Source organism: Mirounga angustirostris, unplaced genomic scaffold, assembly GCF_029215605.1.
Source record: "Mirounga angustirostris isolate CCGP_5_RB_7025 unplaced genomic scaffold, mMirAng1.0.hap1 SCAF_12, whole genome shotgun sequence".
Classification (NCBI taxonomy): Eukaryota; Metazoa; Chordata; class Mammalia; order Carnivora; family Phocidae; genus Mirounga; species Mirounga angustirostris.
In genome coordinates, this window is record NW_026991720.1 from 90,769,552 (window position 1) to 90,793,244 (window position 23,693).

The 23,693-nt window shown below is 40.3% G+C and overlaps 1 protein-coding gene across 2 annotated transcripts in view; it reads left to right on the plus strand.

The window, feature by feature from the left end:
* The window catches only part of STARD3NL (STARD3 N-terminal like), a 51,384-nt gene that overhangs the window by 17,066 nt on the left and 10,625 nt on the right, over positions 1-23,693 (plus strand). For both annotated transcript variants that reach the window (XM_064575430.1, XM_064575431.1), the window contains 6 exons: positions 12,665-12,932; positions 17,389-17,466; positions 20,129-20,206; positions 22,524-22,577; positions 22,691-22,808; positions 23,015-23,110. In XM_064575430.1, the coding sequence (XP_064431500.1) occupies positions 12,708-12,932; positions 17,389-17,466; positions 20,129-20,206; positions 22,524-22,577; positions 22,691-22,808; positions 23,015-23,110 (649 nt within the window). In that variant the 5' untranslated portion in view covers positions 12,665-12,707. The remainder of the gene's footprint in view (positions 1-12,664; positions 12,933-17,388; positions 17,467-20,128; positions 20,207-22,523; positions 22,578-22,690; positions 22,809-23,014; positions 23,111-23,693) is intronic.

The window sequence follows — 23,693 nt, forward strand, 5'->3', positions numbered from 1 at the left end:
TTCTAAGCAGTGTTTTTTAGTTTTCAGTGTTGAGATCTTGCATATATTTTGTTAAACTTATTTTAATGTTTTTGATGCAATTTTAAATAGTCTTTCTTTTTTTTTTAAGGTTTATTTATTTAATTTTGAGAGAGAGAAAGAGAAAGAGTGCATGCAGAGGGAGGGGCAGAAGGAGCCAAGCAGACTCCCCACTCAGCAGGGAGCCTGATGCGGGGCTCAATCCTAGGACCCTAAGATGACAGGAATCTAAATCAAGAGTCAGACGCTTAACCGACTGAGCCACCCAGGTGCCCCATGTCAGTCTGTCTTTAATTCCTTCCCATTGTCACTGTCCAGAATGAAGGGACTGGTAAATAGGTGAATCCCAACATTTTAAGCAAACTGTTGCTTTAAAAAAAATGAGCAAAAATAATCTTGTTGCAGCGTAATAAATGTCATTATAGAAGTCTGTTTATGCTATTCTCTGCTCAGGTCAGAGAGGTGGGGAAGAGTGGGAAGAAGCCAAAGTTTCCCTGAGAAAGTAACCTTTGAGTTAAGGCTTACAGGATGAGTAAGCCATAGAGATAAGGAGAGTAGCACTCTGGGTAGAGAGAAAAATACAAGTAAGAGCTTCCCAGAGAATGTGATTCCTTTAGGGAAGTGCTTATGATTTCTAGCATGAAGTGTTTCTGGAGAGAGAAGCAGAAGTAGACCATGTGTTAGGTTAGGCAGGATTAAAGGTTTGAGGTCTGTCTACCTGAAGGTCCCAGGGAACTATTTTAATAAATGATCTCATACCTCAGATTTGCTTCTCTAAAAAATTTACAGGTGTTGGATGAGAATTCTATTTTTATTAATCAATAAATTTCTTTATCTTGTGTGCCTTTTCTTTCTTTGCCCATTTTTCTGATTGAATTTTAAGGTTTTCATTATGTCTTTAATCACTTTTAAGTTTCACTTCTAACGTAAGGTAGATAGGGAAGCTTTTGATTTTTATGTATTCAGATGTTTCTCTTTGTAGATGTTCTTATAATTCCTCATCCTGCAAACATTTCTTTACCTGCAGTTTCTTAAATGGAACCTTCAGTATATTTTGATGTGTAGATTTCTTTCTCCATGAGCCAGATTGACTAATAGTTTCATTCTTTTGCAACTGAATTTTGATGGCATCTTTATCATCTGTAGGTATTTTTTGCAGGAAAGCTTAAAAGCACAGGCTAGATGGTTTATAGCTAATGAGTTTTTATTGATCTTTAGTGGTTTTATTTTTTTTTAATTGAACTAATACTTGGTATTTGTTTCATTTCCTCTCACAGTTCAGATTTCTGACTTCTGATAAATCATCATCATGGCCTGTGTGCCCACCCGCGTGGCCCCTGAAGATGGGCACACACTCCTCTCCTTTCTGCCTCTTGTTCCTCGTCTCTGGGTGCTGATTATCACTTGCCATTTTTTTTTTTTTCAGTTTACAGTTGTTTTTCTTACATCACTAGGATATTTCCCTATATCTCTTTCAAAACCTGGAGAATAAGAGACATGAAAGGGCCACATTTTAAGGGAAGTGGAAGACAGATGTCAATATGGAGATGAGTCCCACAAAGTTTGATATTATGCCAGTCCCCCCAAATTGAAAACCAGTCAAAATTTACATAATTTCAAAGCTTTTTGGCTCACATGAGTCATAAGTTGTGTTCATGCATGCTTTTGAAATGCAAAGAAACATTTGAATGGGTAAACAGAAATATCTGCCTCCTTATTAAGGTTTAGCTTTTATTTATATGAGTTTTGACTTATTTATGCGATGTTTCAGGAATACACTCGAATATGGGAGTCTACTCATGGGAGCTGTTGTGAGGTTTAAATGGCTCTAAGTTAAATACTCAGCACTGTACCTAACTCAGTCTGCGCTAAGGAAATTACTCATTTTGCTATTAGGTTAATATGTGGTATATACAGTGTTGTATAATATATAATAACATGTTCATAGGTGGGATTAGTTTATACTTGTGTTCTTTGTCCTTGTGTGTCCTTGGACAGATAATGTCAGGATTATGCTAGCTTTATTTAATGGTATGATAGCTTTTTTTTTTTTTTAATGTTCTGGAACAGTTTGCAATATTTTATCTTTTTTTTTTTTTTTTTTTTTTTTTCAAATTTTGAAATACTGAGCAAACTCTCTGACTCCAGTTCCTTTGCTAGGTAATTCTTTGTCAACTGAAATTTTTTACTTTTCTTTTTGGGGTGGTTCGTTCAGGTCAGGCCATCCACGTCTTCTTGATGAATCAAGAATACTAAAGTATTTCCAGAGTATTAACTTTATGATTCTCAAACGTAATTAGTGTTAAGTATCACTTACAGCTTGAAAAATAACCTCTCCTATAGTGGTACTTGTACTCTTTTCTTAATCTCCCCCTCCCCAATCTAGGTTTACCTATTTGCCTATTTCTTGGGTTTATTTATATATTTTAAATTCGTGGAAATATTCATCCATGTACAAAAGTAGAGAGTTTAGTATAATGAATCACATTGGACCCATTCCCCAGCTTGGAACATTTATCATTCTCCTTTAGGACTTATTTATTAATCATACTCATTGTTTTTCTTTTTTGATATTTTTCCCTACAAGATACTTGTAGTTTTTGTAACCTTAAAATTTAAGTGCCTATTTTTAAAATTTTATTCTTTATTTAAAAAGTAATTAAAGTACTTTAAGGAAGTGAATTTGATGATAAGCACAACTTCAACAGCTTTCCGCTGCTTTTACTGTCATTTTTTTAAAATTATACAATCTAATTTATTATTATTTTTTTCAAAGTAAGATGTTTTACTTCCATTGGCTCTACCTCTCATCCCTGAGAGGAGAAAATGGATATTTACATTGAATATGAGTTTGACATGTTCTTACCTAAATGCTTCATTAGTAAGACATTTTCAGAATTCTTTTTTTTTTTTTTTTAAGATTTATTTATTTATTTGAGACAGAGGGAGAGAGCAGGCACGCACAGGCAAGGGGGTGGGAGGGGCAGAGGGAGAGAGAGAATCTCAAGCAGACTCTGGGCTGAGTGTGGAGACTGCCCAGGACTTGTTCCCAGGACCCTGAGATCATGACCTGACCCAAAATTAAGAGTCAGATGTTTAACCGACTGAGCCACCCAGGTGCCCCTTCAGAATTCTTTTATAAACATCTCTCTCAACATTTTCCTAAGGTCTTACTGTCATTTTTTAAATATTATTTAAAAATTTTGAAATATATTTATCTCAGTATTTTAGAAAATACTGCTATGAGTGTCTATTTTGCATTGTTTTTTCTATGTACAGTCCCTAATTGCAAGATTTATTGAATTAGATTTTATTTAGTAGTATAGTTTTATGGTAAATTTTGTAAGTGTAACATATCGTATCCTCAAAATAGCATATCATCTGTGATTGAGAGGCTAAAAATATAATTATCCATCTCTAAAAAATTATGTATTCAAATAATCTGCATCCATATGTATGTCTTTAAAATGCCAAATAGGTTTTTTTAAAAAGTAAACTGTCAACGCTTCCATTTTGATTATAATCTATCATTTTCTTAGCTTTTACATTTTCTTCATTTTTAAGATGGATCTTTTCCTCTGTTCTTTCTGGTAAGGCATATGTTATTGGTACTGAGTGGTAAATCTTAAACCTGATTTCAAATGTATTATACTTCTCAACTTTTAGAAATCCAAATATTAGCTATTCTTGCTTAGTTGAGAGGATATGTGTCAGAATCTATGTACTTATTAAGAACCTTTAGCTGAACTTCCCCTACTTTTTAGGGGTTTTGAATTAGTTATCATACTCAAATACTTGTAAGTCAGATTTTAAAAAAAGCAAATGTACTGTATTACCATTACAGAGTCAAGTTCAGTTATTCTAGCTCTGTTTTGAGCCTGATAACTGTGGTCCTCTTAATAATTTACTTACAGAAAATTATTTTTTCTTTTATTTTATTATGTTATGTTAGTCACCATACATCATTAGTTTTTGATGTTACTTACAGAAAATTATTGATAACTGTATGTAAGTCTGCAAATCAGTGTGATACACCACATTAATAAAAGGAAGGAAAAGAACCATATGATCCTCTCAATAGATGCAGAAAAAGCAATTGACAAAATACATCATCCTTTCTTGATAAAAACCCTCCACCATGTAGGGATAAAGGGAACATACCTCAACATCATGAAAGCCATATACCAAAGACCCACAACAAATATCATCCTCAATGGGGGAAAATCTGAGAACTTTTCCCCTGGGGTCAGGAACATGACAGGGATGTCCACTCTCACCACTGTTGTTCATCATGTGAGTTTATAAAGAGATATTGGAAGAATACTGAAGTGAAGTGAAGTACAACTTTCTGTAATTCTCTTTTGTTTTTGGAATGTCACCACTTGCCTATGATACACAAAATACGCTAATATTTAAAGATGACTATCAGTAAGGTGGTATCTGAATGGTATCTCTAGGAGTCCTCAAAGAGCAATGCTTTTGCGGGTCATCAGGAGACATCCACATCCACTTCCCCAAAAGTTTCTCAGTGGCGTCACACTGACTTTGTTAGTGTTACAGTCCAGCCCTCTTTCTTGTTGACCAAGAAACCTGATTTGTCACCATCTGTTTCCAGAGCCCCGTGGAGAGTGGCTCTGCCTCCCGTGGGTCAACTCATCTCAAAATCTGCAGTGAACACGGCAACCGCTATGTAGACTGAATGTTTATCTCGAGCTGATCATCTCTTGTTTCTCTACCTACACTGACATTTTAATAAGAAACAGAATTTTAAAAAGGTGGTGGGAGGCATGCAGGGAATTATTAAATTGTTCAGTGACAAAAGGAACTGATGATACCCTTGCGCCATTATATAATCATAGGCCCGTGGACTGGAGATGCTTAGAATCCAACAGGCAAGGTAGTCCCACTTGAAGATGCCGGGCTAGACACAGCTTCCATTTGCTGTGACACTCCTGTTCCTGCACTTTCTGGGCTGGCCCATCCCCTTTCTGGTGGGCACATTTCCTCTTCTGCTCTTGAGAGCTGAACACATGTCCTGTCAATATTCTCCTATCTTGGCCTGCGAACCACTTTGCTTCTTTAGGGACACCGTACTCTAATTCATTATGTGTTGAATTTATAGTTGAACTCTTAGAGAGCAGTATTACTTTATTTCACAGTTCTTCCCTCTGCTTCCCCATTGTAGCCCTGATGATATGGGCAGATCTGTAAAAAGCCTTGCAGACTTTCATACATGCGCATGCATTGTTTTCTTCTTTTTCTTTTTTAAATATTTCACTCAGTGGTCAAATTAATAGGGATCTGCTGGCAAAATTTGACTCCTTGACTGAGGAGAGGTTTTTTTATTTTTTTATTTGTACTGAACAATAGGATGTTATTTAAATGTTTTATACAATTTTTCACTTATTTACAATAACTGATTTTTGGCCTCAGGTTTCTCTATCCGGTAATCTCCTGTTGTTTCTCTCTATCCAGTGATTTTCTGTTGTTTCAACTGCTAATTTGAATGTGATAGGTAGGTATTTTGAAATTCAATCCAATTTCCATCTGTTTTGTTTCTTAAATTCCACATATGCGTGAGATCATAATGGTATTTGTCTTTCTCTGACTGACTTATTTCGCTCAGCATAATACTCTCTAGCTCCATCCATGTGTTGCAAATGGCCAGATTGCATTCTTTTTGATGGCTATACAGAACAAACTGAGGGCTGCTGGAGGGGAGGTGGCTGGGGGATGGGCTAGATGGATGATGGGCATTAAGGAGGGCATTTGTTGTGATGAACACTGAGTGTTGTATGTAAGTGATGAATCACTGAAACCAATATTACACTGTATGTTAACTAACTAGAGTTTAAGTAAAATCCTGAAACAAAATAAAAGATAATAAAATAAAATCCAATAGCCTAGATTTTAGAAATATTTTTTAGACATTGTATTTAGTTTGGAGTATATATGGCATTAAGTAAGCCAAGACTGTTTTGAAATGTGAACATAGTTGTAGTGGGCAATTTGCCAAAAAAAGTTGGTTTGATCATGGTTTTATTAAACTTCCTGTAGTGCTTTGTAATGCTGGTTCTCTAGCTCAGGAAGCTGAAGTGTTGCACAAAGGCATCAACTCTTTAACTTTGTCCCCTGCTAGTCTTTCTACAGCCACTTTCATCAGAGTTCTACCGGGCCTTTACTTTCCAGGGTAGAATCAACAACATGAAGAAGTACAGGACAATGAATCGTACTTTTTTCTTTGTTTAGAACATCTTATCCTGGGGCACCTGGGTGGCTCAGTCATTAAGCTTCTGCCTTCGGCTCTGGTCGTGATCCCAGGATCCTGGGATTAAGCCCCGCATCAGGCTCCCTGCTCTGCAGGAAGCCTGCTTCTCCCTCTCCCGCTGCCCCTGCTTGTGTTCCCTCTCTGGCTGTCTCTCTCACTGTCAAATAAATAAAAAAATCTTAAAAAAAAAAAAAAATCTACAAACAACTTTGGAGGTTTTAAAAAATATAAGCAGCTTCATTTAAGCAGACATTAAGTAGAAATTTTTATTTTATGAAAGGCTAATAATTGATTGAACTTGACATGTGGGATATTCGGCTCTTCTTAGGTGTGGCAAAACTTTGCTCATCTCATACTAATATCCTTAAAATATGAAGGTTGTTTTACTATGTTTTTTGATACTTCAAATTAGCTGTAGCTTCCTTCCCACATCCTCTCTTTCTGTGTATATTTATTTTTTAAAGGCTCTATGTTTCTTAGTCACCATGCCTCTTTCTCTTACTGGCAAGGTGTGTTTGTAAATGTCAGGTTATTTCCTCCATATTCCCATTCCCCAGTTCTGGCTGTTTCGTCTTGGAACCCTTAGGCTCTAGACAGGACTTCTACCCATCATTAACTAGGTCTTTTCCTATGTGGGCCTTGCTAGAGGATAGCCAGCTCGGGTTGCCCCCTGCTCCCAAAGAAACCCAGTCCTAGGATAGAGTGGGCACAGCTGAGGCAGCCCGTGTCTTTAGGACTCTCCGATTCAATGCCTGCATCCCCAGGTCCATTTAAACACCTGCTGATGTCCCTCCTGTTTCCTTCTAGTAACCTGGGAGGAGGCTAAGTGACGGAGAAGGAAGAAGTAGAAGACCTGAGTTTTAATCCTAAAATAGATCTTAAAACATCTCTTAGATGGGCACGTCCCTATAATCCACATAGGCCTCAGAGTCTTTCCTCTTTTTTTTTTTTTTATCTTCTAGCATGCATTTATTTTATAGGCAAGAATAACTTTGATAACAAAGATGAAGAAACCTTTGAAGCAATATGATGAGACAGTCTTCAGGTGTTAATGCAACTCTTTGCCTTTAAAACAAGGGAGTGGAAATAGATCAGAGTGGCAAACTCAACATGCCTCCAGGAAAAACTGAGGCCAAGTGGAAAGTGCATCATACCACCTCTAAAGAGGTCAGCATCTTCTTGGCTTTATTGTTATGGTAAGGAAATGCAGGCCTAGTGATTATATTTTTAACTTTTCAAGAGAAGCTGGAAGTCTGGATTTTTTTTTTTTTTTTTTTAAGATTTTGTTTGTTTATTTGACAGAGACAGAGCGAGAGAGCAAACACAAGCAGGGGGAGTAGGAGAGGGAGAAGCAGGCTTCCTGTGGAGCAGGGAGCCCGATGTGGGGCTCGATCCCAGGACCCTGGGATCACGACCTGAGCCGAAGGCAGATGCTTAACAACTGAGCCACCCAGGTGCCCCTGGAAGTCTGGATTTTTACATGCAAATGTTAGCAATTAATTCAAAATGTTGAGCAATACTGTGCAAGACCAAGCAAAACATGTCTATAAGCCAACTCTGCTCCCTAGGCCTTTGGTTAAGGTGATGACTAAAGTCTTTCTGAATTAAATGGTTTTAGTGTCTGTTATCCTGACGCTGTGTTCGAGGAGAACATACAGTGTCCTGGCTGTCGCCAGAAGTAGTACCAAGAAGGAGGCTGGGTGGTTGGGTTGAAAGAAGTGGTTTATGCCACCAGTGGGTGTCCAGAGCCTCTCTCTACTCCTCGGAGGAAGGTACAAGAAACTGTGGGACTCTGTATGACACTAGCAATGGTAGCCAGTGCTCAGAGCAGCTGCTCTTTACCATCTGGATAGTATCAATTCTGTGCTGAAGCAGATGGAGTTGAAGTTCTGGCTCAGCTTTGCACCCAGCCTGGAGATGAGTGCCATAGAAGAATCCCAAAGATGTAAGCCAGCCCTCTTGGAAGCAGAAAGGATCTTAGTTCTTTTTGTTTTGTTTTTTTTTCCACATGGGAAGGATATCATTTAAGAAGCTGTCAACATAGATAGGACAGAATTCTTCTCCAATTCTGGTAGTGTGGAATTAAGGAAAGAGAATTAAGTCAAAGAGCAGCATATTGATGCTGTAAGCACTGCTGAAGTGGCCCCAGGGAAGCCAACATACGGTGTATCCCTAACCTGTGGTGTCACCAGAACAACCAGTGGAATTATTCATCATTAGCCTATTTTTGCTAATCTAAACAACTCTAAATCTCACTTGGGTCTCCTTTGTGAAGCTAATGAAAGCAGTAATCTCTGTTTCTAGAAAAATGCCTATAGTAAAGTATGGCCGTCTTAGTGTGAAAGGATCCATAGACCAGAAGAATGGTTTTGGTGGTGTTCTGATAAAACCTGATACTCAAAAACAGGCAGCAGGCCATATTTGGCCTCCAGGCTATAGTTTGTCAACCCCAGGTTTAGAAGATTGATAGCTATGCTAGATTGGTAAATTAATCAGCAAATACGCACTTACGTTCTCCTCCTCTTTGAGTGGAGTGTACATGCGAGCTCTGCTGCCTTGGGCATGCCTTGAGATATACTTTGGCTGACAGAATAGGACAGACATCATGTATACAGAGATTTTAAATGTATTAACATGATCTAGCTTGTCTCCTGTGCTCTTGCCACTTGCCGTGAAAAGAACATGACCCAGATAGTCCTGGTCCAAGGAGGAAGACAAAGGTCAGACCTAGATCTAACACACAGTTTGAAGCCAAGTTCTGCTGCCCCCAGGAGCAGAGTTGCCTAGCTGAGCCCCAACTAGAGCAGCTGAACTTCAGGCAACCTGTAAGACCCGTGAGCTTGAGGATAAATGTAGATTGTGTTAAGCCACTGAATTTGGGGCAGTTGTTAATACAGCATAATTATAGAAATACCTGGCTAATATTAGAGTACAGAGGAAGATAGTTATTCATCTAGAGAGGAAGACATGAATCTCATTTTCAAAAACTGAAACAACAAAAGGAGATTCTCATTTCCTCACACAAATCCCAGAAAAAGATAAGGAGATATTTTTCTTTTTTTCTTAACAATTCTCTGCCCCACTCCTCATCCCCCATACTTTCCGCATGGTTGGAATAAATCTTGAATTGTAGATTTAGGCTCCTGTGCATACAGCTAATCAATGCTTAACACAATCTTTAGAGAGGCTTAGTCTTCCTTAAGCCAACCCCAGAGAGGTTCTCAGTACCAAGAACTGAATATTTAATACTTCCAAAATTACATCTGGAAGAATATCCAGGCTCTTCCTTAGAAAAAAGTAGTTGTAGTCTCTTCAATTCAGAGAATTTTGAAAGCCAACTCTGCTGGTCTCTGTGATAGATGGTAGAATTAAATTAGTCAACCAGTTGTTTTGTTCCTGCTGTGTGCCATATATTGTGGTGGTCCCTGGGACGCAGGAGTGTGCAAATCAAATTCAAGGCCTTCACAGAGCACACTGACTTGCCAGAGAGACAGGCGAATAAATGGATAAAGGGGCTTTATGTAGTTTCCTTCTCTTTTATACATTAAAAGGAAGCTCTCTCTCCCTTTTAAAAGTTCCCTCTGTCCTAGGGAGGGATCAGTCTGCTAGGAGTCTGCTCACAGCAGTCTGTGCTTTGGGTAACTATTGTTGAAAGTATGCAAGTATCTATAAATTCTAGCTAGTTAGCAGTTCTGTGCATGCATCTGAAAAAACAGTGTAATGATTTTCATTTCTCAAGGCAGTTGTATACCATTGTATGATGTCATGTTTTAGTTTGAAATAGCCCCAGATTTCTAGGGTTGGTGTTTTGCTTTGTTACCATTTTTTATTCATGAGGAGTGGGCTCAGGAAGGGAGGAATGGATGAGACTGAGAAAATGATCTAATTACCTCGGAAGCGATTTTCTTCCTAAAAACAGCCCTGAGTTTCAGTTAAGAATTTGTTGGATGGTCTATACAGTTTAGTAGACTTCAGCATTTAAATTAATTTTTAAATATACTTGCTAATAGAATATTAGATTGGCTTAAAAACTACCTGGATTGCTTTTTCTTACTGTAGAATGCATGGTTATATAAATACGTCTATATTTATCCAGGTTCAAATTTAGAGAGCAATTCCAGTATCTTTTTGAACTTTGAAATATGTGTTTCATCACAGAAAACACAGTTACATTCCTTTTTACTTACTGTCCAGAATTAACTCTTAGAAGCCTGGAAGATAAATTTCGTGTTTTGCAAGCTTTGTTTTAAGAGCAGCTGTACTGGGGAATATGCCATTGGTTTTCCTTCCCCTAGGATGGTAATGATCTCATTGAGAAAGAAATTGTGTAGAAATGCTTCAAGTTTTGGAAATTTATATTTTATTTTACAAAGCACTGAAGTGGACTCCTATTGAACTTTTCAAAATGTCCAAGATGAGGTTATCTACTGTCACCTAGATGTGTTGAGAAGGGAGGGAAGAGCCTCATAAAGTCCTGAGGCATCTGTCCAGGAATAAAACAATTTTACTTTTGAATTTAATCCTTCCTGTTGTAAATACTGTATGTGCAAAATAGGAAGTCTGAAAATATGGAAAAGGTAAATGTGGGAGGGCATATAATATCAGGCAGAGATAATCAGTATAACATTTGCCATGTTTCATAGGTACATTCCTCTAAAAATTTGGTTTTATTTTTACAAAGTTGTGAACATACTCTGTATGTGTGTGTTCCGTTTAATATTCAGATTTTAGTTACTATTATAACAAGCAATTTTCTAAGTTATACTTTCTAAGTATTTTAATGACTACTGTGGCTGTACTATGATTTATCTAATCCCTTTTTGTTAGATACTTAGATTGTTTTCTAGTTGGAACCATTATAGACATATAATGATAAAGTCTACTTCACAGAGACACATACACAATACCTGTATGTGTACATGTACATAAGTGTACAGCATTTTGAATCTTCGCAAATGAAGACACCACTGAAACTACTACCTGTGTCAGTAAATTATCACTAAGTCATGAGTACAGCCATGCTAGCACTACGCAGGCAAGAAATGGAATTTGACCAAACTTGTGAGCTCTAGTCACTCTTCCCTCCCTCTTGCTCAGAGGTAATCACTAAGCCAACCTGTGATGACATAGATCAGTTTTTGTCCTGAAGTTCTGTAGTTTTTTTTCTTTAGATTTGCAAAGTAGGGTTACTAGCCCAAGAAGTATGAATATTTTAAAGCATCTTAGTTCATGTAACCAAATTGCTTTCCAAAATGTTATGTCATTTTATCACCACATTGTATGAAAATGTGGGAAGGACTTTTGTTCCTGAATGTGGGAAGGGAGAGAAGTTCTATTAAGGAGACAGTTCTGGACTGTGACAGGACCAAGCAGGACCACAGTGCTTTAGGGAAACCTCAGCAGTCTGTTTCCAAATTCTGTTTTACCCACCTTGAAAATGCTCTTTATCTGGCCATTGCCAGTCGCTGTGGCAAAAGCAAGGAGAACCAGTGCATGGTTCCTAGATCTGGATGAAAGTGGCGCCCAAGCTTCTGCTTGCGTTCCATTGGCCAAAAAAGGCACATGAAGTCAGTAGAGCCAGGGGTATAGAATCTCCCATGGGGAGAAATGCTATAGGAGGGAAACAGGAATATTTGGCAAACAGTAATACCGCCCACCATACTGTTTCTCATGGTCATCCGTGAGATCAGACCACTTAGATTACTAATCTTTTACTTGTACTGTAGAAGCACGTCTTGGTCTTGGGGAGAGGAGCTCCTGGATCTCTAGATAGAGCTGTAACTTGTGTAGTTAGCACAGAGGTGTTTGCATAATGCTGAATTTTTGAGGGGGGGGGGGTGTACTTTTTTCCCAAGAAGAGACCTGGAAACATGCTTATTCATTATGAAGTGATGGGGAAATGCTAAAATCAGTTTATCAGATACTTTTGGTGGAAAGCAATTCCTCTTTAGGAAACACGTTTTTCCTGTTTCGTTTACACATTCTGGTTACATGCCCTCTGGGGAACTTTCAGGAAATGGTTTCCGCATTCAGGAGTAACAACGCAGAGTTGGAGCGGTTTTCCCCCCTGCCCAGCAAAGGAACCGGCCATCTCCAGGTTATCAGTGAGACCTTTCTTGATGTGGTTAGCATCCTGTCTTCTCTCTTTAATTCCGTAAATTTGCATTCTTCTTTATTTCATTCATTTCTGTAACAGCTCTTTTGTAATATTGATTGATAACATCAAGGATTGCTTCTCTTCGCTTTCTGTTTATGTCTTCATCAGAAGAAATGTCTTCAGTTAAGACACTGTTGTCAGAGAAACAGTTGCCCCGTGGTGGGGGTAGCATGATGGCCTTAGGTGAGCTCTGATTTAACACAAAGCTCTCTTCTCTCTAGGGATGGTGAAGTTGGAGAAAGGCTCCTTTACCCCTCCTCCAGGATGAACCCCCTGCAAGAAGACATGGAGAGCGCTCTCACAGGGAGTCAGAGCCCTCACGCTTCTTTGCGCGACGTTCATTCCATCAACCCCACACACCTCATGGCCAGGATCGAGTCTTACGAAGGAAGGGAGAAGAAAGGCATATCTGATGTCAGGAGGACTTTCTGTTTGTTTGTCACCTTTGACCTCTTATTTGTAACATTACTCTGGATAATAGAGTTAAATGTAAGTGATTTTGCCCATGACTTTATATAAGAATTGTTTCCACAGACGAGAAACAATTTTCTTATTTTTCTCATCATTTCCGTCTCATTTAGTGAATTCCGTCTTTTTTCCAGAGGGGATAATATTTCTCTTTTCCACCTGATTTTGACTTTTCTTGTTCTGTACTGTCATGTTTTAAAGCAAAGCTAGTTCATTTAAAACTCACTTTGAAATTTGAATTCGTGGTGTTTTGCTCTATACCAGGAGTTAGCAAACTACAGCCTGGGGGCCAAATTCAGCTGGCCTGTTTTTATAAAGCTTTATTGGAACACAGCCCTGCCCATCTGTTTACCTATTGTTTATGGCTGGCTTTTGTGCTGAGTAATTGAGTTGAGTATTGGCCCACAAAGGCAAAAGTATTTATTTCCTGGCCCTTTTCTTGTTCCAGAAAATGTAGCATGCCTCTGGAATATGTTTTAGACGTTACATCTACTTTTCTAACCTCCATGTTTAAGATTTTTCATACATTTATTCTTTACTTTTCCACAAAGAGATTTTTCATATTTTATTGAAAAAAATGTTCTAGAACCATTTGGAGGTTCATCCCCATCTTATCAGGTCTTTGCGGTTATATTGCCAAATAATTGTCTAGGCCAGTACTGTCCAATGGAAATATAATGCAAGCCTCGTAGATGATTAAGTTCGCTAGTTGCTACATTAATAAAGGTAAAAATAAACAGGTATTAAAATAATACATTTTAATAATATATTTTATTTAACCCAATATGTCTGTTTCCCCCCAAAGCCTTGGTTGGCTCTATTTACATTCCTTACAAGCAAATAGGTAACTCTTCCAGAATGCTTTCCTCACAGGCAACAATTGTTTAAAACCAAACAAGCCCAGTGATAGGAGACAGTAATTTAGAGTATCTCTTTTTATTATTTGTTCCGCATATATACATTAAAGACAGTATTTAAATTAGTATATATTTCAAAGGAGTAACATGTTTTCAAAACTAAAAACTGTTTTCAAAACCAATCTTTTTTTTTTTTTTTAATATTTATTTATTTGAGAGAGAGGGCATGAGACGGGGGAGGGTCCGAGGGAGAAGCAGACTCCCTGCTGAGCAGGGAGCCCGATGCGGGACTCAGTCCTGGGACTCCAGGATCATGACCTGAGCTGAAGCAGTCGCTCAACCAACTGAGCCACCCAGGCGCCCAAACTAATACATCTTTTAACAGGAAAGCATAGCAGCTTAGTGACAGTGGAAAATCAAAGCATTTATTGATGTACCACTAATATCACTCCCTGCTTTTAAGTGAGGGAAGTCATGGGGGTGGAGCTGCGGTGGGGTTCATGGGTCACACTTTTACTTCCCTCCTTTCTTATTGCTTCAACGACATTGAAATGGAAGTGAAGTGGACTGCACACTATATTTGTGCATCAGAGAGGATCGGTGTTCATCAGAGGGGATCAGTTTTCATCTGTGTGCAACATGTTATAAATGAAAAATCAGCAGACCTAGCAATTAAATGTATTTTTGTTTAATTTTTTATTAAAGTATAATGAACATATACAGTGTTAACCTTAGTTTCAGGTGTATAACATAATGAGTCAGCATTCCTGTACATTACTCAGTGCTCACAATCAGTGTAGTCTGTCACCAAGCAACCTTACTACTATCTCACTGACTGTATTTCCTATGCTGTACTTTTCATCTCTGTGACATATATTTTGTAACTGGAAGTTTGTAATTCTTAATCCCCTCTATCTGTTTCACCTATCACCCCACCCAACCTCCCCTCTGGCAACCATTAGTTTGTTCTCTGTATTTAAGAGTCTGTTTTTTGTTTGTTTCTTTTTTCTTTGTTCATTTGTCTTGTTTCTTAAATTCCACATGTGAGTGAGATCACTTAGTATTTGTCTTTCTCTGACTGACTTATTTCACTTGGCATTATCCCCTCTAGGTCCATCCACATTGTTGCAAATGGCAGGATCGCATTCTTTTTTTATGGCTAATACTCCATTGTGTGTGTGTGTGTGTGTGTGTGTGTTTGTACACCACATCTTTATCCATTCATCTGCTGATGGACACTTGAGTTGCTTCCATATCTTGGCTATTGTACAATGCTGCAGTAAACACAGGGGTGCATATGTCTTTTCAAATTAAGAAATGTGTTTTAAGACTCACTTTTCCACGGACTGTCAGTTGCCCCAGTTGTAAAATAAAAAGGTCATACAAGAATATATGATCTTTAGGATAGCACATCTTGACTTTTTTTAGCAAGGTTTTATTTTTAAATCTTTTTTAATGTTCAATTTCTAGTTCTGTTTGTTTTAGATTGTCAGTCCTGACGTGGGTTTTTCACTGCACGCCATCCCTTTACTTTTGTGGTCTATCTCTGTAAATCATTAGGGACAGATTGGCTCTGAAGCTATGAAAGGAATCCCGTGTAGGGTGGTGGGAGTAGAAAGGAAAAAGCTGATCTGAGAGACATACTCAAAAATAAGTATGCTGACAGACTTATTGATAGGCTGATTTTATCATCCCTGGTATCCAGAAATGAATCTTAAGGTTTCTAATGATGGAAAGTAGAAGAACAGGACCAGCTCTGTCAGAACAGTAAGAGGAGGTTCCATGTGAAACTAAAGATGAGTCTGTGGGGGACATCTTGAGACAAAGATTTTGAAATGGGAATTTAGAGTACAAGTTGAAGCTACAGATGTAGATTTTAAATTTCTCTATTTAAATTTAGGCAACACAAAACCAGGGTCTCATTTTATTTTTTTAAAGATTTTATTTATTTATTAGAGAAAGAGAGAGAGCACACGAGCCGGGGGAGAACCAGAGTGAGAGGGAGAGAGTATCCCAAGCAGACTCCGTGCTGAGTATGGAGCCCAATATGGAGCTTGACTTCACAACCCTGAGATCATGATCTGAGCCGAAAACAAGAATCAGCTACTTAACTGACTGAGCCACTGAGCGCCCCCTGCCCTGCAAATCAGGGTCTTTTAAAGTGTGCAGATACCATGGAAAGCCTTTTTCTACTGGCTATTTATTGAAGAACTGTATCAGCATGTTGATTGCTGTTCTCTCAGCCAGGAGGGTAGTCTCTGTGCAGTAGAGAACCCCTCTTTGCTATAGGTCATTTGGAATAATCATTCTTTTAATATTTTGGATAGTGCTAAGTTTCCTTAGTCTGGAGAGCCACAGTGGTAAGACTACATTAGTTGGTTGGCTTTTAATAATTATTTCTCTTTGCTCCCAAGTTTTCTGTTCTATTTGCTTGTAAAGATCTATATTCAAGCAGGTCAATAGGCAATCTGCACAAATTACACAGAAATCTAAACCTCCTTAAGGGATTTTTAAAGTACCCAGTGGTGTTTTATGGCATACTTTTATTTGAATAACAAATACAAATACTTGTAAAGGCTTCCAAGCCAAGAGGATCCCTTCCTTGTGGAAACTTTAATTCCAGTTTGACCAATTCGCAGGCCTTGCAAAGGTGTTCCTTATTAATTTTCTCCCGCTTTATCCAGGTCTTGGGTCCATCGCCCTTCACTTTGTCCTTTTTCAGATCATCTCCATCAGTTTGCCAGGACAAACAATGTCTGTACTCCAAATTGGAAAGGTGAATTTACTGTTGCACGTCATGCTCCCTAATCCACGGGCCCTGACTGGTCTAGTGTCTGCTTGGCTGCTGCGTGAGCTGTCGGACACACATTCCATTACTTGATTTTTCTTTTTAAATATTTTCTGTAAGTGTGATACATAGAGTTCTGAACTTGCTCACTTAAAAGTCATCTTGATAGGAGAATTGGGAGAGGACAGAAAGTTTGTCGTCTTAGGTCTGATTTTCATCACTTACTGTAACTTCTGCACATAAGATTATAGGTCTGGTCTGCCCCTCATTTCATTATCTGTCAAATTAAAAATCTTCATGAAAGTTGATGAGAGTGCAGGATTTTCAAATGCCAGGAGCAAATAAAAAAGAAAAACCAGAGAGAATATCTACACTTGTATCTCGTGTTGTTGATCTTTGCTAGGATCAGAGGAGCTGTTGGCCTTCCAGGAGCTGAAACATGGAGGGTGGTCAGAGAGTGAGGGCAGAGCTGGATGAATGTGAATGGTCTTCCTTAAAATTATACATTGGTTTGATTGAAGACTTTATCTTAGAAGAGAAAAAGAATCGTTTTTTAAAATATTTTAGTTTGCCAAAATAGGAACTACAAACAAGGCATTGTTTTTCATTATGCATTTGTATTTGTCAAATGAATGAATTCAGAGTTGAAGTGGGAAATGCTCTTCAGCATTTTTCTATTAGAGTTAGGAGTGTTTTGTTCCTCCTATTTCAACATTCCAGGCTTCTGAGAAGGTAGGCAGAAAAGTGCTTACAAAACCTGACTTGTATGTTTTCTTATATTGTTCTCACGTGTGAATCTCTCCTCATTTTTACTTCTCACGCTTCTTCCCAGGTGAATGGAGGCATTGAGAACACATTAGAGAAGGAGGTGGTGCAGTATGACTACTACTCCTCTTATTTTGATATATTCGTAAGTATTTCCTGTTTTACATTTCATTTCAGATATGATGAATCTGTAACCAGCAGGTAAATTTCCTCCAAATAGATCACATGTTCTATGCCATTCTCTTTCCCTCTCTCGAACACTGGCCTTCCTTTTCCCTCAGTTTCTGGCCCAGTCCGTATGCTCTCACTCTCTTTGTAAGGAACTGTCCAGTCACAGGAAGGAAGGACGTGATTAGTGAGAGATAAGGAAGGGCAGCAGAAGGAGCCATTCTGCTTTTCTTGGAGGAGAGCCTTTATTCTTTTCATAGAAGCCAGCAACATACCCTAATCACTAACAGGGAAATTCCCCTTTTTATATAATAACACTGTGAAAATGCCATTCCTTTTCTGCCTTGAGATAGATTTCCAAGAGTACTTTTAAATACTGTGTTTTAATTTTTCTATAATTGGAGTTTTTGAGGAAAGTGATCTTTTGGTAATCCTGGACAACATCAGCCAGTTGCAGAATTGCACAGATGCAATTCTCTGTTGATGAGGCCTTCAGTTCATTCAAAGGAATGCTTAAATCTTTCTAGGACGCACTGTGACTCTCACTGGCCTTGATACATCTCCCTGGTATCTCTTTATAGTTGATGGTGTAAGTAAATCAGATCCTAACATTGTGTTAAATGCAGTGTAGGCAATATTCACAGTGAATTCCTCTAAATTCAGTTTACCTACTTTCTTCACTACCTTTAGAAGCTTTATGCAGAGTGGTTTAAGAGCAGGACCCTTAAAGTCAGAAAAACCTGGGTTTGATTCACAACACTGTCACTGTTTCTTTTAATATAGTGGGTCTAAACTTCAGTTTTTTCGTATGTAAAATGAGATCATCCTAGTTCTGAAAAGTAAATGAAGTAATGCATGGAAACCATTTAGCCCAATGAGCAATATATTCTAGACGCTCAGAGAACCATCTGCAGTCATTACCATCACCATTATTTTTGGTTGAGAATTTTAATGATTGATTAATTATATTTTTAGTGGTTTTCGAACTACACTAGAAAGGCTTTTTGTTGCTGTTTTATTTCCGAAGGGGCCTGCAGAAGTGTATATGGGGAAGGAGGTGGGACTCCCAATAGAGAGGTTAGGGTTCCCTGTCATAAGCCCCATTCAGCACAAGTAGTTCTGTTTTTATCTGTACAGTATGTTTCCAATAAGATTGTGTTGAACAAGTGTTTGGTTACTACAGAATATTTGGAAAACCACTAATATAATTTAATCCCCTCATTTCTCCAAACAAGGAAATTGAGTTTCTTTGGTTCAGTGTCTTGACCCACCCCAGGTCGTTGAAGTTGGGGGCAGAGCACGTTAGATCCCAAATCTTGACATTTTTTTCTTCTCAAAACTATTGACATATAATAGCAAGATTGATTTCTCTTTTTTCTCTTCTTTGTCTTGCTGAATTTATCTTAAAATAGCCTCAGCCAGGAAACCAGGCTAATCTACCAGCCAGATCTCCAAGGGTTGTCTGTCCTTTATGCTTGGGGAGTCAGTGGTACTGGCCAAATAGGCAAGGCCCATTAGTTCAGACTGGAAAGACTGGCATGTCTGGCCTGGGAAATGGACACGGCCTCCAGGAAACCTTGGGACCTGGAAGACTTTGAGATAGAGGGCTGACGAAGACTTACCCTTTTGCCAAACCCAGAATTCGGGGACAGAGCTGGAATGAATAGAGAGGCTAAACAGTTCACATTCTGTTGGAAAACACATTTTTAATGAAAACAGCAAATTAAAAACAAAATCTAACTTGTGACCTTCATTTACATTTAAAAGAATCGTAAGTGTGGTCCTCCGGTCAATGGCCGCAAAAAAGCTGTCAGCCTCCGGCCTTTCAGCAGTTTTGATTAGTGAGGAACTTTTGGCAGAAAGAACCCTGCCCTCAGGCACTGCTCAAGAGTCACCTGACTTCTCCCTACCCACAAAAGGCATGTCTTCCAAGGAAAATTGGTAAAATCTTATTCTATGTGTATTTCTTACTAGGTGAGAATTACAAGGACAGCTGTGACATAGTGGTTCAGTAGAGTCCAGCCACCGGGGTTCAAGTCCCGGCGTCCTCACTAAGGAGTTGTGTGACTTTGTGCAATTTTTCTATCCACCTTATGTGCATAATGGGATTAATGATAGCAGTTGATAACGCATGGGATTGTTGAGGAAGGGATTACATGGGATAATGATACACATAAAGGTTTCACAGAAGTCCCAGAGCCACCCTAAATAACCGGTTGGTAGCTACTCGGATAGAACTGTCCCAATACCCCCGCAACCCAGAGCTTTATGGTGGACTTTACTAAGAACCTGGTATCTTCCAGAGGTGAGCGTTTGTACCAGGAGTGGAAAAGTCAACTTTCAGAACATTTTCTCCAGTCTTAAAAGGGTATCAGAAATATATGTGCACTCAAATAGAAAGGAAAAATAAAACATGTAATTATATATTCTTGTGTTGGTAATGGGACATGAATTTGAACCCTTATTTGGGCAGCATTGCACAGATTCTAAAGCAGGGATCTGAATATAGGTCTACAGCCCAGTGCCAGTCTTCAGTTAAGTCAGAATAATAAAGACGCTTTGGTGAGTTCTTCATAAAACTCAATTATTTTATATTTGTATCTTTTTTAAAACTTACCTTGTCTTTTTTTTTAATATAGCTTTTGGCAGTTTTTCGGTTTAAAGTGTTAATACTTGCATATGCTGTGTGCAGACTGCGCCATTGGTGGGCCATAGCGGTGAGTAGGTTTGTGTGAGTGGTTCGTCTCCTCCAGTGCTACTCACGACAGGGACGGGCTGGGGGAGAATGTGCTTTTCATCTGGGTTGAACTCTGCTAGCTTCTCCTGAGTCCCCTTCCTCCACCTTCAGTAGGTTCAACACGCCGGGGCAGCTTTCCAGTGATGATGAGTAACTAGCTGCGTCTCAGTGGATACTGAGCCAGATGAGGAACATAGAGCACCAACAGTGATGCTTGGCCAAGCACCAACGCACCCTCCACCTCACTTTGCAAATGAGTGTTGAGATCAGCACCTGTGTCGCAAAGATACTTGGAAAATTTCCCCTTTGGTTGAAACTGCTTGGTAATTTTTCATGACTCGCTCTCTGCTTATTTTGATAATTGCCTTTCTTGCTATTTTATCCCCTCCCTCCAATATTAAAGGGAAAAGTTCCCATGCTCCTTTTTATTGTTGCCTTCAGGCTTCTTGAAGGCAGTGGTGTTTTTAAAGATTTATTTACTTTAGAGAGAGAGAGAGAGAGCATGCAAGGGGATGGGGAGAGACAGAGAACCTGAAGCAGACTCCCTGCTGAGCTCCGAGCTGGATGCGGGGCTCGATCTCTCAACCCTAAGATCATGACCTGAGCCAAAACCAAGAGTCAGATGCTTAACCAACTGAGCCACCCAGGCACCCCGAGGATGGTGGTGTTTTTGCTCATCTCGGTTTCTTTGCATCTGGCTCGGAGCTTTCGCACATGCTTTTCACCGTCAGTAAATATTTACTGGTTGAAAGAAGAATTATAAGCCTTTCTGCCTCAATTTTTTGCCATTTCTGCAGATATCTGAACACTTGCCTTTCGGAGAGCTCTAATAAGCCAGGTGTATGGGGGGAATGTTGAGCCCCCCCAGCTGGAGAGAACTGCTCAGGAATACCTGCAGTCCTGCTTCTGGAGTGAGGCCTCGGGGTGTGTGTGGGGGCCGGCATGGCTAGCCCAGCTGAGGACAGACTCTCTCCTAAGACACAGTCCACTGGGAGCCACATCAGCCTGGGGCTTCTCTTCTGAGCATCCCCAGAATCATAGGACTGACATCAGACCATCAGCTGAGCCACATGCTAATGTGTCTCAGATGTAGGCTGACAGTATTAGCCAGACTTGACTCCCTTTCCTGAATACATTTTTGCTGGTAACAAATTGCTGTGATTGTCCGTTCCCAGTTTTCTACAGCCGTCCCATTTGAGACGTTCTACTCCAGAGTCTCCTTAATGTACACTTAATTGTCAGACCATCTGTCTCAGTATTTGTTCAGAGGAGTGAGTGACTTTCAGTGAGTTTTTAGAAAGTATCTTCAATATCTATTTTTTAAATTTTTTTAAAGATTTTACTTATTTGTCAGGGAGAGAGAGAGCACAAGCAGGAGGAGCTGCAGGCAGAGGGAGAAGGAGAAGCAGACTCCCCGCTGAGCAGGGAGCCCCATGAGGGACTTGATCCCAAGACCCTGGGATCATGACCTGAGCCGAAGGCAGACGCTTAACCGACTGAGCCACCCAGGCGCCACAAGTATCTTCAATATCTTAACCAAATTATGAAGTGATGGATCATGATTAGCACATCCATTTGATTATTTTTGATTTTTCTTTTTAAAAACATTTGCAGAGGGGCAGGAGCCAGCTGGAAGGAGGACTAACCTAGTACCTAAAAAGGTACTAAGTGTCAGCCTATAAAGTTAGTGTCAGAATGTAAAATGCCTCCTCTTCCAGGAAGCTCACTGGCTGCAGGGTGTGTGTGTGTGTGTGTGTGGTGATTTCCTAACCAATGCTGGCTCTGCAGCTGTGTTAATACTTACAGACTTCACACCCGATGTCCCCTGACCCCATTCTGTCAGTCAGGCTCCTGTTGGCATCACTCTGGGCAGGTGTCATGTCGCTAGGAACCCTAGTTGGGGGATGAGGGACAAGGTCCTGCGGGATGATCTCTGGGCTCCCAACCACTAGGGGGAGCCCCGTCTCTGCATTTCAGGGGTCCCTTCTGTGGGGAGGGTGCCTTTGCATGTTGCACCTAGTGGGGGACAAAACTTAGGTTCCCAGCACACTAGCCTGCTAGACCCTGGGAGGAGGGAGAGCACCAGTAGCCAGGGAGGGATCGGGCGCCATGGAGAAGTCCATGTTGGCCCAGTGCACGTTCAGGGGCCGGAGACAGAGTGATGTGGGCAGGAGCCGGGCCTGGCTGAGCTTTTCCAGGCATTAGGAGCTTCTGGCTCAATCAGGTGTGTTTGGGGGCAGGTGTCTTCCCCACGTAAAATGTATAATTCGAATGGTGCTGGGTTATGTGTCTTTCAGCTGACGACGGCAGTGACCAGTGCCTTTTTACTCGCAAAAGTGATCCTCTCAAAGGTACAGCCTCCCACGTTTTCTTACAGTTACCATCTATAATGGTGAAGCCTCATTTTCCAGTGTGAGCTCCTGGTAACCACATTTCCCTCTCCTGGTCACGTCTGTCCTTCCAGCTTTTCTCCCAAGGGGCTTTCGGCTATGTGCTCCCCATCATTTCATTCCTCCTTGCCTGGATTGAGACGTGGTTCCTGGATTTCAAAGTCTTACCTCAAGAGGCAGAAGAGGAAAATAGTAAGTGTCCCCCAGTCTAGGCTAATGAGAGCGGCTAGGGACCGAGCTAGAAGGAAGACCTGGAAGTGCTGATTGGAACGGAGCTTAGCTTTGTGCTAAGACTTCTTTTCAGTGTAATGTTAACAGCATCTTATTGTGGCTAACCTTGCCAAGAAGCTACCAGAATTGTGACATCAGCCCCAGCATCTGCATTTCTTCTCTTCCAGGACTCCTGATAGTGCAGGATGCTTCAGAGAGGGCGGCACTTATACCTGGTGGTCTTTCAGATGGTCAGTTTTATTCTCCACCTGAATCTGAAGCAGGTAAAAAAATGTGATTATCGTTTGTGTTTTCATCCATCACTCAATAGCTCGGCCCTCCCCCCCGCTCCTTCGCTTCCTCTGCTCTCAAAACACTGAGCAGACATTAAACACAGTAGACACTGAGGATACGACAGTAACTGAGACGTGGTCTTGCTGTGGGACCCGTGGTGAGACCCAGAGTGTAAGATAAATGTACCCAAGGGCCACAGATCCTGTGACATGCGATCTGCATCTCGGAAGACAGGCGGAGGAGGGGAAGGGTCTTGATGCTCTCTTATTCCCTGCGACCCCCTCACCTGACCGTCCTCCAGGACCCCCCTCTGTGAGAAGGGATCTTGGTCCACCCGGTTGCCCATGACAGAGACCAGAGCCTCCCTGTGGACCCGCCCTTTCTCAGGGCTCCCATCCCATTGCTCCCCCTGCCATTTCCATCCTCTGTAGTCCCGCCTCCTGGGTCTCATGCATTGTACCACCTCCTGTCTCCTCCACCTTCCACTCAGCCTTTCCTGCTGCGGTTCCTGCACCAGCCTCCTGTGTCCCTGCCTCAGTCAGCCTCTCCCAGCCCCACCAGAGAGCCATGTGA